At 35.4% G+C, this 18442-nt stretch overlaps 1 protein-coding gene across 3 annotated transcripts in view; it reads left to right on the top strand.

Moving 5' to 3' along the window:
* Positions 1-206: 206 nt before the first annotated feature.
* Positions 207-18442, top strand: part of LOC132132074 (myocyte-specific enhancer factor 2C-like) — a 36558-nt gene continuing 18322 nt past the window's right edge. For 2 of the 3 annotated variants that reach the window (XM_059544308.1, XM_059544310.1), the window contains exons 1-3: positions 207-438; positions 4937-5050; positions 17886-18079. In XM_059544308.1, coding sequence (XP_059400291.1) covers positions 18026-18079 — 54 coding nt within the window. In that variant the 5' untranslated portion in view covers positions 207-438; positions 4937-5050; positions 17886-18025. The remainder of the gene's footprint in view (positions 439-4936; positions 5051-17885; positions 18080-18442) is intronic. The other variant, XM_059544309.1, reaches the window with a different exon arrangement.

The raw sequence follows: 18442 nt of genomic DNA, 5'->3' as shown, positions 1-18442 counted from the left end.
CTGTAAGGGGCAATAATCCTGGGCACTTGTGCCAAGGCCAACAGAGGCCTGCATGTCAGTGATACTTTCATCTAAATATACACAAGACTGACGGCAGCAGCTGAGAGGGGCCCAGCCAGACGCTCGCGCTGAACCATCACGCATACAGTGCAGGTCGTACCCAAGTGTCTATGTGTGAGTGTGTGTGTGTGTGTGAGTGTGTATGTCCTTGTTGGGTGCGGTTGGGGCTAGGATGCCATCTCCCCTTCAATGTGGATCAAGATCTGAACTAAACGCAACCCAATTTTGGGTTTCTCTTCAAAGCCAGCTGGTCTGGCTTGGTTTTCTTCAGCCTCTTTTGACATATTAACAATCTTTTTTTTTTCTTATTTTTACAAAGACTAGCCCACAGCAGGTGCTGGAGGGTTGAGCTTCCTGGAGAAGAAAATTCTCGGACTGGTAAGTGACCAAAAACTGCCCAAATGAAACAATTGCTTGACGTTGCCGAAAAAATGACACAAACATAAGTCATTAAAGTGTGTGTGCTAGCATGGCACGGTGTTTCAACACATCTCGTTTGGGGAATGCAGACCTGAGAATAGAAATAGAAAGATACCAATTTAGAGAGGTAGGCTTTTTTTCAGGACGTGGTTTGCCTTCGTAAATAGACATGTTTGTCTAAGAGATGAATGCAGGAGAGGTTTCGCCGTTGACTAATATTGTGTCAAGCTTGTTTACGGCTCCTTTCATGACACAAAAAGCTTTGATGTGAATGTTGCTTTCTTTGTCGGATAGTTTGAGCACTTCATCAAGCCACTATATGTTTAACCCACATGTTATGGAGGATTTTTTGGACTTTTTCCCAAAAATGCAGTCAAAAAAAAAATACTTTCCTACCAAAAATTGTTGTACATCTCTCATTATGCTATATTATTACCAAACATTGGTTTCAATCTTTTTATCAACTTGTTTTCTTTTAATTAGCACAGGTTTTGTATTTCTTTTTTGAACTGATTGATCGTCTGCCTCATTGAACTGTGCTTATACACCTCAGTTTTTGAGTGCTTACATTGCCATAATTATCCACAAAGAATGTTTTTTTAATTTTTAACTTTTGAAACTGAGGCGCATAAGCTCAGATCAATGAGGCCGACAATCAACCAGTTAGAAAATAACCAAACAGAAATACGAAACCTGTGCTAACTTTAAGAAAACAAGCTGACAAAAGATTGAATCCAAGCTTTGGTGATAATACATACCAAATTTTAGATTCAATCATTTTGTCAACTTTTTTTCTAAGAGATTTACAAACCATTTTTAAAAGGTCAGTCAATTTCGACAGGGAACACCAGTTTAGGTAATCTTTGTTTTATTTGCATGTTGTTTATAAGCAGAATATTTTATATGTCAAATATATTTCTAGTTTGTGTGTTTGATACAAGTGTACATAATATTGAAACAAAATGATAAAGGTGTTAAAATTAGGACTGAATTAGTGTGCACATATGCCCAAGTGAATGTTCTTTACTGGTGCTAGATCCTCTTGTTTCTTTCTCTATGAATGCCACAGCTGTAGGGTACCCATCAAGAGTGTTTGAGATAATGAAAGACACATCAAGGGCATTTGAGGTGCCCACAAAACCACCGATTCCTGCCCACAACCACTGCAGCCTTCTCCTCTTACAGCTTTGGTTTCAAAACAAGACGTCGTGATAATATTATCCTTATGTACTGAGTGTGAATGTTTGTGCCAGTGTTTATACAGTTTAGACTCTTTGGCTGTCCCGATGGTTGATGCTCTAAAAAAGCTGAATGTGTTTGAGGAGGAAGCGCAAAATGACCCACTTTGGATGTTGAACGTCAATGCAGCAAGATTTGCATGTTCAGCTGTATCGTGCTTAGCTTTTACTGCATACATTTCTGGTTTGACTCTATAGTAGGTGTATTAAGCTTGCGTATTTTAATAGAATTTTGTATTCTAATTACATTGCTATATTTGTTAAAAACTTTGGATAAAAGAGGTAAAAGAGTAAAGTAAAAAGGCATCATTCAATGCAACTGAGACATCAATTGCTTAAATTAAACATTACTTTTTTTATAAACAAAATTAACAAAATTATTTGAAAAACAGTGACAGGGTTTAATTGGGGGGGGGGTCAAATTTTGGCTGTGGATATTTACGTATGTGTGTATATAATAGATTCATATAAAAATATACATAATACATACACAATACACAATTATATAATGTATAGCCTAAATATAAATTAAATTAGATTAAAATTTAATTTATGCATTTAGCAGACGCTTTTATCCAAAGCGACTTACAGTACATTCAGGCTATCAATTTTTACCTATCTTGTGTTTCCGGGGATTCGAATCCCCATCCTTGCGCTTGACAGCGCAGTGCTCTACCAATTGAGCTACAGGAACAAAAATAAATAATAATAAAAAAATAAAATATATATGAATATTAATTTGATAAACACCAAAAAAAAAATATCTTATAATTCTTACTACTTTTACACTAAGAAGATGTATAATATGTGTGAGAGAGTGTGTGTGTATATACACTCAATATATATACAAAATACTAAAATGATATATAATTTATAAATATATTAAAACATTGCTTTTCTTTGTTGTAAACACCAAAAATGTTTTCTTATAGTTTTTTTTTTTTTGTAGATTGTGGACTCTCAATTTGTAATTTAATTATACATTTTTCTTTTTCTTTGATACTGAATTTGAAAATATAAAAATGCTTTTGTACATAGGTTTTATGCAAAATCATGAATATAATGTTACATTTTGGGCATAATTTAGTGTAATATGAGATATATATATATTTAAAACCAATAAGTATAGAGATCAGTTTATGTAACATAATCTGGGTTGATGTGCCTTTAGGGCAGGTTTAAAGACATCAATGCCTGAGAGCTTGTCAGGTGAGCAGCATAATGTAGCATGATTTTAAAGTGAGTTTTGCACGCTAGGACTCCCCCAGTGAAACTAGAGTGTGAGCTACAACAATAGATAGCATGTTTTCTGTATTATGAGTTGTGGATTACAGGTGTCTAGCCCTGAGCGGTGGGCTCAGCGACACATGCAAACAATTACATAAGCCTTCTGTGAATGGGTTAGACACGAATAGCCTGAGATTCTTACTAACAAGTCCTCTGGGATGGCATTAAATAATTTTGCAGCACAGTTACAACCAAATGGATTGAGCAAAAAGACTGGTACTTATCATGAAACTTCATATTAAATAAATAGTTTTAGTAAAAATAAACATTTGGTCAATATCTACTGACCATCAGTCATTCCCAAATTGTGCGAGTTCTTCCTTCAATCTGCTATTTAATTAATACAGAAATACACCTTCAAAAATATTAACTTTGTCCAAAAAAAAAGGAAAAATATTTGTCATTTTTATTTAAATATGTTATTTGCTTTACACAGAACTTTAAGTGTGCTTCAAGACAGATTATCTAATGTTTTGTCTCGGCAGTAGCTGTCTGTCTTTTGTTATGAGCAAGTAAAATGCATGATGCATCTCTTCTGAATTAAGCCAACTCATTTTCATATTTGATTATCATCTGATTTTTATCAAGCATTAATGGAAATGTGTTGATCTTAGTCTACGTACACACTTACGTTTCAGTGACACGCATACGGGAGTGAATTTTTAGAAACATAACTTACTCTTAAAAGGACCATGACTGACATCATGGTAACAATAGCAACGTGTTGACTACTCGTGCATTTGGTATCCGCTTTTTTTCCCAAAGTAACGCGTTACGTTAGACGATTTTAACTAAACCACCATCGACAGAGCCGGCGTATTTTGTTTATGTTTGGAAGGTTTATAGAGCGCGCTCGTTTAAGTGTTGCCATGTCCACTTATTAGCTATAAGAAAATCATTTACGTGTGTTTGGGCTTGGCTCATAGAGCGATCCATTTTATAGAGTTAATAGCCTAGCCTAAAGTAGGCAGGTGCACATCGCGATAGGCCTATTTTGGCATGTTACTTATTTCCAAATTAATGCGTTTTGAATTAAGTTGATTATGGGCTTGTTCTTATTTGCAGGTTTTAAAGCAAGATATGGCAACACTAATGTAGGCTACCCCTTGTGATAACGCGTTTAAATAAGTCATTAACTAATTATTCACTTCGGTTCCGTACACACTGCGTAAAAGAGTAAATGTGGTTTCTATAGATGCGGTTCTTACCTGAATTTTTCGGGAATTGTAGAATGCGGTTGTCACTCCCGTAAATGACTGAACGGTGTGTGTATAGAACAGGGTTAGCCTATGCACTAAAATTTGATTGACAACCGAATTTAGCTGCAGTGTGTACATGGCCTTAGAAAACACAAACAACTGCAAAATCCTAATAACCACCACTAAGGCTTCAAAGACACTTAAGATCACGCTCAGAGTTGCTAAACTTCACATGGAGGTTTTACCCTTACCCGCACTTGGCAGCTCCAATGAAAAACATGCCCCCCCTCAGAGTGCCCATGTTCCTTTGTGAGTGTCAGTTTTAGTGGCCTGCCAGGAAAAGTGTTGGAAAGGTAAAGGGTTTCAGTGTTCTGTGTCTATTAAAACACGCACATAGCTTTTCTTGGACAAGAGTGGTTAAACACTGTTTCCGCTCTCTCCCTAATAATCAGTTATCGAGATAAACTTTCAAAAGCATTAAACAGACCTGGTTTCAGCTGAATGAACAAATACATAAGCCCTCTGATCGAGCTGTTATGGTTATTGAAAGGATGTGTGGCGCGTCTGGATTCATTGAGGTGTAATACTCCAACCCGCCACTAGTGTGTGCTGATGAGTCAGAGAGACACAGAGAGGCACTGATGCACTTTCGTGTGTATTTCCGATGTTCAGTGATTATTCCCAAGACTAATAACTAATTCATATGATTTGATGTATATTTTATTTTTCTAGGTGCCAAACGAAGGACCTGAAAGCCTTAAAAACCCATTTGATGGAGACACAAAAGCAGTGAAGATTCAGAGGGAGAAGATAAAGTTGAAACAGAAGGTTATGAGCAAGTGATTGGTAAGAATAATAATAATAAAAGCCAGTAAATTACATTTGTCTTGTTTATTTTTTTATATGAATTATTCAACATATTTAATATTTGGCTGTATGTTTAAATTATATAGTAAACAATAATTAGACATTGTATGTTTAATTAATTTTGTCATTTAGTTTTATTATTCGATTTAATAGATATTTACTATAAAATTATACCGTAAAATTAACCAATAATAGTAATTGTATGAACTTATAAATATAAGCTATAACAGTTAGAGTATTGGTTGTAACAATATTCATTATTGAATATCATGATATAATATTTCATTAGCTATTTAAAATGTATTTATTTAATTTACTAAAAATATAAGATAGTCACAGAAAAATTGGTAACTTTAAGTAAGCTACGTTAAGTTTCCCTTGAAATAACTGGACACAGTGAACATTGAGTGCAATAATTAAAACGCAACTGACGCTTTGGTGATAAAAGTAGCCTAAGTAAAAGAGCGTTCTTTTATGACGCGTCGCGTCGAGTTACTGTACGCGTAAGACCCGCCCTCTTTGCAAAGAGAGAGCGAGACAGAATGATTCTCTTCTCTTCTGTGTGACGAACAGACGCTCGTGAGGATCGTGTCAGTAAACTAGAGGAGATCACTGATCCACCCAGGATAACTCTGGACATCTTCAGTTGTCTTTTCTTGTTATTTAAAAAACGCTTTTGCTTCCATCGCTGCATGTGTCAAAACCAATGAGAGACGCGGAGTTCAGCGATCATTCTCACACTGACGCGCACATGAAGCGCTTTAACGCGGTTCTGGATTTGAAAAGCGCGTGAAGAGTTCTGGACCTGTGCGTGACTGACCATTAACACCAGCGCATGCATGCTTTCTGGAGCTGACCCTCATGTATTACAAAGTAAGTTGAACTGTCACAACTGGACGCTTTGTGGTTAATAAAATAGTGCGACAAGTTGGCGTCGAATACCACAGTAATAGATTTAACAAACAGTAGAATAGTATATACTAGTGTAATATAGAACAGTGCAAGTATTCAGTAGTATACTATAATAGTAGAAGTAATATAATACTAGAATAGTACAGTTTAAAAAGTAATAGAATAGAAAATGTTACACACTAGTCTAGAAAAGAATGGTTTTACAAGCAATACTAGTGTAGTTGAAGTCAGATATTATTATATACCATAATATAGTTTAAAAAGTGATAAAAAAAATCATAGAATAGAATCATTTACAAGTGATATTAGTCATATATATATATATAAAATAGTTTGTCATATAATATTATATAGTAGAATCGTATAGTTGAAAAGTAATAGAATACACTCTCTCTCTCTCTCTCTCTCTCTCTCTCTCTCTCTCTATATATATATATATATATATATATACTACTGTAGTATGGAACAGTATAATAAAGTAACTGTGATTTTAGAATCCATATATATGCATTGGCAATACTAGTTTTGTATTTTTATTTTTTCATATATTAAATGTTGTCTGGCTTGCTTTATTTAATACTAAACAAACAACTTTTCCAAAATGGTGTAATTATGTGAATAGCATCTCTATTTATACTTCGCTGTGGTAATTGAAGAACTGTAAACAAGTTATTTTATATGGCAGTGCTTACTGAAACTAATGGCTTTACAGTTATAACCTGGAATATCCAGGATGAGGTTCCCAGGCGTTTAGATAAGAGAAGTGCTCTCCGCTGGTGCTTGTACAATAATAATGACCAAAGGGCAAAATGTGATCCAGGAAAGCCTAGTGCTCCTCCCTATACTTAATAACATTCATTGTGGCGTTTTTGTGAGAGTGTTATAGTATGCACATTGTTAGTATTGAAAGAGTGGCAAGTTAGAACAAATACACAATATTTTTGATCCAGAGAAGCTTCAGATGAGTTGAAATGCTTGTACACAAAGAGGAAAAGTGTGCCATATGCTGAGACTCTGCAATGTGCCCCTCAAAGTATGGCACACACTTCATCTGTTTATTGCCATCAGGAAACCATAAACCTGACGTGTGATTGCATTAGTTACTGGTGAATGATGACAACTTAACAGCAATAAATTATGACAACAACAGGCATGTGCACTTGATGGTGAGATGTTAATGAATAAATATCGTAAGTAAAGCTAACGCTGATGTATTTTATCATTTGGAAAAGCTAATCACACAAAAACCTCTCAATTGAGATGTTGCGAGAGGCCTGGTGATGATTTTAAAGCTAGTTCAGGAGCTTCATCGGTTTGTCGTATTAAGGAAAAACCAGCAGTTTCATGAAGTGCTTGATGGGATGGAGTTATAATTGTGGTGTTAACAGCTAGTAGCAGCATATATGTAGCCGAGTGCAGTCAGTGTATGAGTTGTGTAGGTTATCCTGCTGGGTGGTCTGGGTGCTGGTTAGACCTCCGTGGCACTTTCCTTTGGTTTACTTCATTAGCCACTGAGTGAAATGCAGCTAAACCTCAAAAGTATGTCATCATCATCGTTCTTGAAAAAACAGCTGTGCTGTTTATACCTCCTGAATAAAGACATTAGAAAGAAATGGTAATCATTTGCCAGGTTTACTTATGCAAACACAAATATTATAATGACACATTTCTAAACTTTTTAGTATACTGTATATTTAAACAATTTATAAACATTATAAACTACATTTATTTTTTACATATAAAGTGTGATATAAATATTCCAATTAAAATATTATGGAAATTATATGAAATGTATAAATGTTATATAATACGTAATATTTTTTAATAATTTTTTTTTTTAAATATTTAATAATATTTTAATTTTTAAAATCTATTTAACAAAGATTATATACAGTACATACACTTAAATTATTTACACATTTAAATGTATCGATTTTTATATTATTTTTTTATTTTATTTTATATGCATTATATAACACTAAAATAAGGTTTGCATTCAAAAAGTGTAAATATAATATACCTGTATGTTAATATACAGTGTATAAATATGACTAAAACATTTTTAAAATATTAAATATTTCTAAAACACAGATTCTTATGGATTCATTGTAAATTAAGAAATCGAGGGTTCATTATTTTTGCACTCAACTTGGTTTTTAACCATAGAAAAGCTCATAAATGAAACCTAAGCTCTCCTGGTCTGTGGCTTTGCTGATCTTGCTCTCAAAGCAGTTTTTCAGCACAGCTTGATTTTGCCACACACACACACACACACACAAAAAAAACTTCAAATATTTTCCCCTGTCATGTAATCTATCTTTGTCACTGGTGTAAAATGCTCAATTCACTGCATTACATCCTCCAGTGAGGAGGTTTCGCACAGAGAACTCTTTGTACGGCAGGCCGTATATAGCGTTAATCAGCAGCACCCTCCCTTGCTCGACACGTGCGTCTGGGGATATTTTTAGTGGATCATGTGTTCATAGTTTAATGTGAGGTTAGGTAAAGTATTTAAGATGTGACTCGTCAGCTCTGAGGTAACAGATACTGCATCCACTGTAACACAGCACTGGAATCCTGTCCAGATATTCCCATTAACGGGATAGTCAACCGTTTCATTGGGCTTCTGGTTCTGTTTGTCTACCTTTTGGAATGGGTTGTTATGACATCTGTACACTGACAGATTTCAAATGGTGCAAGAATCCCAAGCCAGGTGCCTCTCAAAGGCCACATGGACATTCTTGACCTGCTGAGGTCTTACAGAAGTCCAGCTGATGAAGGACGGTTGCCGCCAAAGCTTGACAGCAGGAGTTGAAGCCATTCTTTGTGTCTATAAATTTAATAGCTTTGCTTCTGGATGCTGATTGGTCAATACAGCATTCCAGAAGTGCTAAAATACATGTTTAACAGCTACATGGAAGTTTTAACCATATCTATCAAGGGCTAGAGAAGAGTTAGTATATAACTATATTAGTTTAATAAAACAATATTTGAATTAAAAGTTGTAGTATCTCCTGAAAAGCAAGGTAAATTTCACCCAAAATCCATGGTTGGTTCAAACTTTCAGTAGAACACAGCATAGAATGAAAGTCAATGGGGTCTAGTGTTCTTCAAAATATCTACTTTTCTGTTCCTTTGAAAAGGTTTGGCTCGACATGAGGGTGAGTAAATAATGAAAGAACTCTAATTTTTGGTGAACTATCTCTTTAAGGCAATCTAGGCTGTGCTATATGGTGAATATCTCATGCCACACTGTTTAAATATAGCACTGACCTCAGCCAAAAACCTCAACTTTTCTCCATCCCCAAAATTAAAGAGGTGCAATCCATGTTTGGTTGTTGGAAACTTGCATGTTTGTGGTCTTTTTTAGGCTTGACCATGTTGCTCACATCATGTAATTTTGTTCTTTCATTATGTGTCAGAATTTTTTCACCAATTCCCACAATGAGGTTTACTTTCAAAATGAGTATCAGCATCTCTATTCTGCATTTGAAGTCACAGAAAGCATTGAGAGCTGTAAATTAAATAAAATATGTTGGTTTTTTGGAGTTGCATATCCCACAACACCTCTGATTTGACACTTGTAAACAATGTTTGTTTCAGTTGTGATGAGCCACTGCTTTTGTTGTTCAAGTTAAAAAGTTCATAATTTAATTTTTGGTTCTGCTGCGTACAGTATATTTGGTAGAGGAAGTCTATGAGGGGGAGTTTGAGGGGGCCGCCAGGCTGAATACCTGCCGTCATCCTGGTTTGGTTTACAATACTCCCGAGTTTCCACGTCACTTCCTCCCCATGAAATCGTTCCCATACTGCTGTAAACACCCACACCTAGACCTCCAGACCCCACTGCAAGATCAAATCCAATTCTTATGATGCAGATACTATGTGAGATAAACATATCTAGTGACACATATCCAGCCTGTAAACTTCAGGGGCCAGATTCATGAAAATCTTAAGAAAGAAGTTTTTAAGAAACATTTCATGAGATAAATCCTTAAGTTTCTATGTGCCGAGAATTCTCTCGGCATTATATTTTAGTGTGTGCTGAAATTGTCGCAATTAAATAGTTGCAAAAAGTCACTTATAATCATAACAAACATTGTTTACATTATCATCTCTTGTTGTAGTAATATATAATGTTTCACGCAAGTCTCGCACATTCACAAAATATAGCTTACTTCCATGTTGCAAAATAAGAGGGACAGAATAGCATCACTATTACTGGTGCTCGTACTTAAGGTTAAGGATTTAGGCAAACCACCAAAATGAAATATTAATCTTCAAGGTGTAATTCAAAAGATCAGAGGTAGAAACGGCCACCTGATTTCTTCAGGTCACTTAACTTCTGTCCCATACATGCTGCCAGCGGCTCTGAGTGCCAGGAGCAGAGAGATCAGTCTACACTGTGAGACTCACTCTGATGTCAGAGCCAACCAACTGCCAAGATCTGTTCTCCACTTCGGGCAGCCTGACAAAAACACTTAAGGATATCGATCACAGGTCCGTGTCTTAGTCATGAACTGCTAACAGAAAGAAAGTATGCATTTACTCTCGGCAAATAATATACAGTCTGCTTTGCCTTAAAAATTCAACTTATATTATATATTGTTACTGATATATTTTCCTAATGTTGTTAAAAATGTAAACTAGTATTCAAATGTTTGGGGCCTTAAAGATTTTTTAAATAGGTTAAAATCAATTATGCTGCTTAATATGTTTTTAGAAACCATGATCCCTTTTTCAGGATTCTTTGAATAGAACATTTATTTGAAATCGATGATCATGTATTGTAATGTTCTAAATTTCTTTACTGTCACTTTCTGGAATACATGATTCTGATTGGTTAGTATTGGCAATCTGTGGACAAATATTTATACATTTATATGCTAAAATTGCATAATTTTAGTTATCAATTTCTTATATCTATTATATATATATTTATTTATTTATTATAACTAGTACAGCCCATCTTATTCAGATCAAAGAAAGAATTTCTTATGATTACCAAAATCTTTCATTAATCTTTCCTAAATGTATTCATCAAATCAGGTAGAGTTAACTTGTTATGCTAACAACTGTGTGTTTTCATTTTTTAATAGTGTATACTGTGCAAAAATTAGATCAGAATATATATTTTTGAGTTTAGCTAAGGTTTAGATTTAAAAGAGGACATATTGAGCAGCAGAGTATTAATGTCATGAATGTACTGCTTTTAAAATAATGTAACAGAAAACAGAAGTGATATCTTAGCATGTGGCTTTGAATGGCCACAGAGTTTCAGTTGGCAGTGTGTATCGGTTAGCGGTGAAGCGCAAACGCGGCGCACACACACTTTGAGAACACAGCTGTGTTACACACATCTCCACAGCAAAAGGAAGCCATGGAAATGAGCAACCAACTATGAGCAACGCACCAAAATGCCTTTTGCGCTTGCTGTCATAGTTTTTAGAGTTATTTGCTGCTAATAGCACGATCGTAGCTGACAGTGATTGCAAGATTAGTTTTTGTAATCAGGTCACTGAAAGTCCTGCAAAGAACTAAGAAATAATTAGAGATTTTCCATTGATTTGGACATATAAGGAAGTGTAGCATACCAGGCTAGGCTAAACGTGATTTCTGAGAAAATGTCTAGAATTAGTGTATTTTTCTAATATGTTTTTCTTTTCTTTTGTTTAAAGCATAAATGTAATATAATTCTGAGGTTTATGTTATAAATGTTGTATATGTGCCAGTAAACTTAATTAAAAGCAGATTTTATTTTAGTTTCATTGATATACTGCTAGTTTTGTTATTTTCACTTTAATTTTTACCACGAAAAAAAAACCTACAAAAAATTTCATAGTAGCTTTTAAAAATTATGTCTATATAGTTTTTGTTCATTTTTAGTTTATTTAGTTTTTTTTATTTTATTTTAGCACCAAGTTAAACTAAACAAAAATGAGAAATGTTGCACTGGCAATTAGCTGAAATAAAAAGGGGTAAAAATACCTACATACATACGTACATACATACATACATATATATATATATATATATATATATATATATATATATATATATATATATATATTTATATATATATGATTAACAGAATGCATTTTTTTTTGGAGTGTGAGCCAAAGTCAGATCTCTCTAATCTTACACGAAGTGTACAGCATCAACCTGGACTCACATGGCCCACGGCTGTTCACACACAGTGCTCCACTAGGAGCCGCGGGTTCAGGATTTGGGAATGTAGCGGGGCGTCTGGGAGCTGGACTCGTTCTATGGTATGATTAACCTCCACAGCTCGTGTGCTCTCATTGAGAAAGACAGACACTTTCTCCTCTTTGTCCTTGGGAAGTTTTGAGGCGAGCCGTAAGGGTGGGGTGGAGAGTGACTTGTCCCCATTCCAGCACTGATTGATACAGTCTCTTGGCGGCCGCTGCTCTGAGCCGAGGCATGCTCCCTTGATAGACAGCAAAGAGATGTAACAGTCCTCTCCATGAGATACAGCTGGGGGATAGCTTGCAGAACGTATGTTAAAATTTAAAATTAAATTTATGCATTTAGCAGACGCTTCTATCCAAAGCAACTTACAGTGCATTCAGGCTATCAATTTTTACCTATCATGTGTTCCCAGGGATTCGAACCCCTAACCTTGCACTTGACAGCGCAGTGCTCTACCAATTGAGCTACAGGAACTTGTTCTTGTACATTTTAAGCATGCATTTAAAGGCCACTGGGTTGTTGAGGTTGGTTGATTGGCAGTGTTTGCTTAGGCTCTATAACTACTGTTTATCCCTGGATAACCCCCTAAACTAAAGTATTAAACATGGTTAGTGCTACATTCACAAATGAAATCATGAGTGTGCTATTACTTTCTAAGACATATGACAATAAATCAGACAATGTGCTAAAAAACCTTAGCAGCCACATAGCATTGTGCTAAAATTCACTCAAAGACCTTAGCAACTACATAAAACACCTTTGCAACCACATACTCTAACATTCTTCTTAAAACCGCTCAGAACACTTTAGCAAACAAATAGCAGCACCCTAGCAATGACATACTGTAGCATTGTGCCTAAATCCACTCAGAACACCATAACAACTGTGTAACAACTCCTTAGCAACCACATACTGCAGCATTGTGCTTAAAACCACTCAGTACACCTTTGTTACTGCACTACAACACTCTCGGGATACTGTAGCATTGTGCTTAAAATCACTTAGAACATTTTAGTGAAAGTATAGCAGCACCCTAGCAATGACATACTCTAGCAGTGTGCTTAACCTTTGCAACTGCACAGAAATGCTCTAGCAACCACAAGGATCACCCTAGAAATTACTAGTAATGTAATGCATTGCATAGTATGCTAAAATCTCTCAGAACACTTTAGCAACTGCAAAGCAACACCATAGCAACCGGCATGTAGTTTGCCTTGACTTGCAATATTCACAAAAATGATTCTGAAGTGAAGTGAGGTGAAGTGAAGTGACATTCAGCCAAGTATGGTGACCCATACTCAGAATTTGTGCTCTGCATTTAACCCATCCGAAATGCACACACACACAGAGCAGTGAACACACACACACACTGTGAGCATACACCCGGAGCAGTGGGCAGCCATTTATGCTGTGGCGCCCGGGGAGCAGTTGGGGGTTCGATGTCTTGCTCAAAGGCACCTAAGTCGTGGTATTGAAGGTGGAGAGAGAACTGTACATGCACTCCCCCCACCCACAATTCCTGCCGGCCCGGGACTCGAACTCACAACCTTTCGATTGGGAGTCCGACTCTCTAACCATTAGGCCACGACTTCCCATTGAATGTGATTGGTTCACTGTACTTCACATTGAATGTGATTGGTTTAAATCCAATATGCAATGGGAATATTATTAGTTTTAATATTAGTTTTATCATAGAAAAGCTAATCAAGCCCTTTTGAACCATGCATGAGACTTGTTGGTACTTCCCATTGTCTGCATTGTGGAGCAGTTTATGGGAAGAGGCATCTTTTATTGTTTCTTCTCAATGATGTCACTTCCTTGTGAGGCGTCTGCGAAGATTTCCTGTCATTATATCCATTTGTGCGAGCTGATGGGTGTTGTTTTCAGAGAGATGCTTCATCCTTCGAGTCAGAGTCAGCTGTCTGACACCTCTGGGGTCTGCCAAGAGCTCTGAGTATCTGCTCCAACGTGCCTCGACAAGTTCCTCCAGTGCCTGGCACGTCTTCAGCATTTCAGATGCCCTGAAAGATGGTGATAATGAAGTTGTACAGGCTCCAATCTCAGTTGTTAACTGACATTAGCCAATTTATTCCAAAGGCTGTCTTTAAATGCTGTTTTTTTAGGGGTTTTCTTTGTTTATTTCTGTCTTTTTGAGGTCTTTATTAGCAGTCTTTATTTGAGGCCTTTATTATCGTTTTGAGTTGCTTCAAACCTGTATATGTTCTGTTGGGCACTGAAGAATTTTGGTAACCAAACAATTAAATGTAGCCATTGACTTCCACTGAAATGTTTTCATACTATGAGTGATAACTCTTGTGGGACCTACACTGCAATATATATATATATATATATATATATATATATATATATATATATATATATATATATATATATATATATATATATATGTTTTGAAGTTATATATAAAGATTTTATTAGAGAATGTTGAACAAGAAAATACTTTTTAGTTTTTCTACTTCCAAATTTTATATTTAATTCAGTTAATTAATTGCCATCACATTGTAATTGTTTATCAAATTTACAAGCCATTTCTGAGTGAAAATTGTTTATACTTATTTTTTTCCTCTAGTGAGGCCATATTTAGGGATCAGAATATCATGTTTTTTAAGTGTTAAAAACAAAAACAGTGCAGTATTTTCCTGAATACAAGTTGCTTTTTCAATAATATAAAACATGCTGCATCTTATATATTGCAATGAACATCAAGCACGCATAACATTAGTGCAGAATATGAGATATGTGAGCCTGTGTTTATTTGTATAGCACATTTCCCACATACAGATAGTTTCAGTTTTTCTTAAATAAATTGTTTAGACTTGGTGTTGGTTACTGTATGTTGCTTATAATCAATTATGTTGGTTTTATACATATTTTTCATTCCTGTTAGGTTCTGATTGCTTCTAAATTTAAATGATCTGTTATGGAGTGAGGGAAACTAAAATCTAAAATGTTTATAGTTTATTCTGAATGTAACAAAAAAATGTGACACTGTTGCGACTTAGTGTTTTTTCTCTCTCAACAATGCAATTTTTTCACATTTTTTTCACATTTCCAAAAAGTATGGTAATTGTTTACTTAGAATGCTCTAGCAACCACTTAGCATTATGCTAAAAAGAAATTAGGATTGTGGCAGTGAGTCTATTACCAAGCACTTTTTCTTCCGAAAATGACAAAATCTTGTTGACAGGTGTTGTAGAGAAAGAACAGGACATGATGGATCTAAAATGAATCTAAAATGGGTTTGAATTTGCACTAACTGCAAGGTATGTGCGGCATTGTGTTTAGCATTTGTGCTAACTGCTAATCTACTACTCTTGAGGCATTTTTAATACATATTCATCGATTGCACAGTTGAACACAGGATTTGTTCAAAATGTACTTATGTAGGCATGAGCATCACATTCCCCTTCAGGTTGCCCTTTTACCACAGCTAATTTGCAAAGCACTAGCTGCTAGCTGGAAGTTGTCCTGGGTCTAATGACCCCTCAGGAGGCTGTCTCAGTCATATCTAGGTGTTATCGCAGCACTGTTTTATTTCAGTGGCACCATGCCGCTCTTCACAGGACGAGGAGAAGATATCTGTCCTCTCCTGCTGCCCTCGGGAGAAGCAGAGAGGCAGATTAACAAAGTGACTTAATGTTGCACATTACTCTCTGGAGATCCCTGCTTCTGGTTTCTTGGCACTGGGCCATCCTCCCTCCTACTCAAGTAACACAGCGGCTCCTCCCACGCCTGTCTCACTCCGTCTTTATGTTTCCGTCACATGAGTAAACGCACTAACATCTCTGACCTCTAAGCCATTTTGCCTGGGCATGTCCAGTTCCTGTGGGGTTTTTGCTGAGAGCTTGTTCACAATTTCAGTACATTTACCTGGCTATTCCCTGTTTATTCTCTTGGCTTTGGCCCAATGTTGACAGCAGGATGTTAGGACTCTTTCTTTTCTTTTCTTTTCTTTTCTTTTTCATTCAAGTAATTGTTCTAATATTGTTCTATTGTTCTATCTAAAATGTTCAGAAAAACATATTATAAAAAATGATATAAAGTTTATTTAAAAAATAAATAAATATAAACATTAATATTTTAAATAAATATTAACGTCCATCTGATGAATTATTGCCATTATGTAAATTATGTTAGGACTTTTTAAATTTAATTTAATTTAATTGTTATTTCATTTTATTTTATTGCAATAGTTAAACAACATATTATAATTATTTTAATTTATATTATAATTTAATAAAATAATTGTATAATTTTATGTGATCAAATAATTTGATTTTAATTTTAATTTTTTTTTAAACATTGATTTTTTATATTTCAGGTTGCGTATGTACTAAACAGTTAACATCTTGTCAATTGCATATTTATAATATTTTAAAGAGATTTTCTTATAATTTGCAAATCTGGTTATTGACCATAACATAAAAATAATTTGGATACTTGATGTGCTTAAAAATAGCTGCTGAACTGCATACATGACTATCATCAAACAAGACAACAATGTACTCCACAGCATGTACAAGATGTCCTTGAATAACTTCAGCTTGAACGGTTCATCCTGAAATGAAACCGCTACACATAACCAGACTGATCAGTTAGTTGGAGATGGGTGAGCTGGACATCATTGGCCCAGTGGCTAAAGGGAACTCCGGGTTTAATGGATTACATGTCCTGAACAGCTTAAAGTTATGTAAGGTGTTGCTCACCGTCCATCCCGCTATAAGCTAAGTTAGATCTTGAGTAGGCAATAGTGTTTAATGGGACTTTGAATTTAGTTTTTACACATCCAAAAGACACTTAGTATTTGATCCCCGCTGTCTTGAATTTACTGTAAGTTTTCATTTTTATTATCCGAGCGGAGCTCGCTGAGGCTTTTATCATTTGGTATGCTTTTCAAATTCAAATGAAAAGCTGTCACAACAATCCTGTAACTTCCTCTTCTGATGTATCATCTGCTTTTTCCATCCCTCCATCAAAAATCCTTCACATCTCTCTGGCTTTTATCAGTCGATTTGAAGCATAATCAAAAGGTCACATGATGCATGCATTGCCAAGTTGTTGTTTTCCCTCTGTCTCGTTGTGAGTGTGAGCATTTCACCTCTGCTCCCCAAAGCTCTTTGCTTTCTCTTATTTGCATTGTAAACACAGCCATCTGTGTGAGCTTGTAGGGTTAACACAAGCCCTGTATCACAAATGAAAACCTAATTATAATATACATGTATAAGTAATAACGCTTCTTAAAATATTACTATTGACTTGGACCTTATTTATAGATTAAGGAAGTTAAAGTTTAAAAATATAATTAATACATTTAACTTATATTTAAGCATCACAAATGTTATGCTTTAAAAAAATGAATTCAAGATATATTCTTTGAAACACATTTTTCATTTCTCAAGTGCATTTATCTATCTATCTATCTATCTATCTATCTATCTATCTATCTATCTATCTATCTATCTATTTATCTATCTATCTATCTATCTATCTATCTATCTATCTATCTATCTATCTATCTATCTATCTATCTATCTATGTTAAACATGATTTATAAATCAGTTCTTTTATCCAAAACTCCTAGACTCTTCTTGTTTTTCCCACCATCATAGACTGAGCGATATAACACATCTGTCTGATAAAATCTGTCTCTTTCTCTGTCTTGTCTGTTCAGGAACGAATGCCGAAGTCTTTGAAATAAGAGGAACGAGCAAAAAGGATAGACTGCGTTGAGGATCGGAGCGAGAGCAAGAGAAGGAAGACAAGTGTGTACAGTACTTTTGGAATTGGAAGGAAAACCAGCAATACCAAATAATGGGGAGGAAAAAGATTCAGATTGCGAGGATAATGGACGAACGTAACAGACAGGTAAAAAGAGATGTTATCTTGATGGAAAGAATGGCGATGTGGCGTCATATCAGTGAAATGCAACAAATCTTAAGCACTCTCTCTCTCTCAAACCCACACACACACACCCATACACCAATAGTATGCATCGCTTAAGGAAGTGCAGGCAGCTTCTGAGGACAGCGTCACAAGACACTCACAAGCTAGATTCTCACTTCAGACTGCCTGCTTTCATTTTTGCACATGTGCTTTGTGTTTTTGTGTGTGAATGTGAAATATGATTGTCCTAAATCATCATGATTGCTGTTTTTAATACTTCTTTAATTGCAATATTAAATGTATTGCCTCCGTCTTAGAGGATATGACGTGGAGAGTCTGAATAAT

The sequence above is a fragment of the Carassius carassius genome, chromosome 49 (genome assembly GCF_963082965.1).
Source record: "Carassius carassius chromosome 49, fCarCar2.1, whole genome shotgun sequence".
Classification (NCBI taxonomy): domain Eukaryota; kingdom Metazoa; phylum Chordata; class Actinopteri; order Cypriniformes; family Cyprinidae; genus Carassius; species Carassius carassius.
The sequence above is the reverse complement of the archived record's forward strand: the minus strand, read 5'-3'. Positions and strand labels throughout refer to the sequence as shown.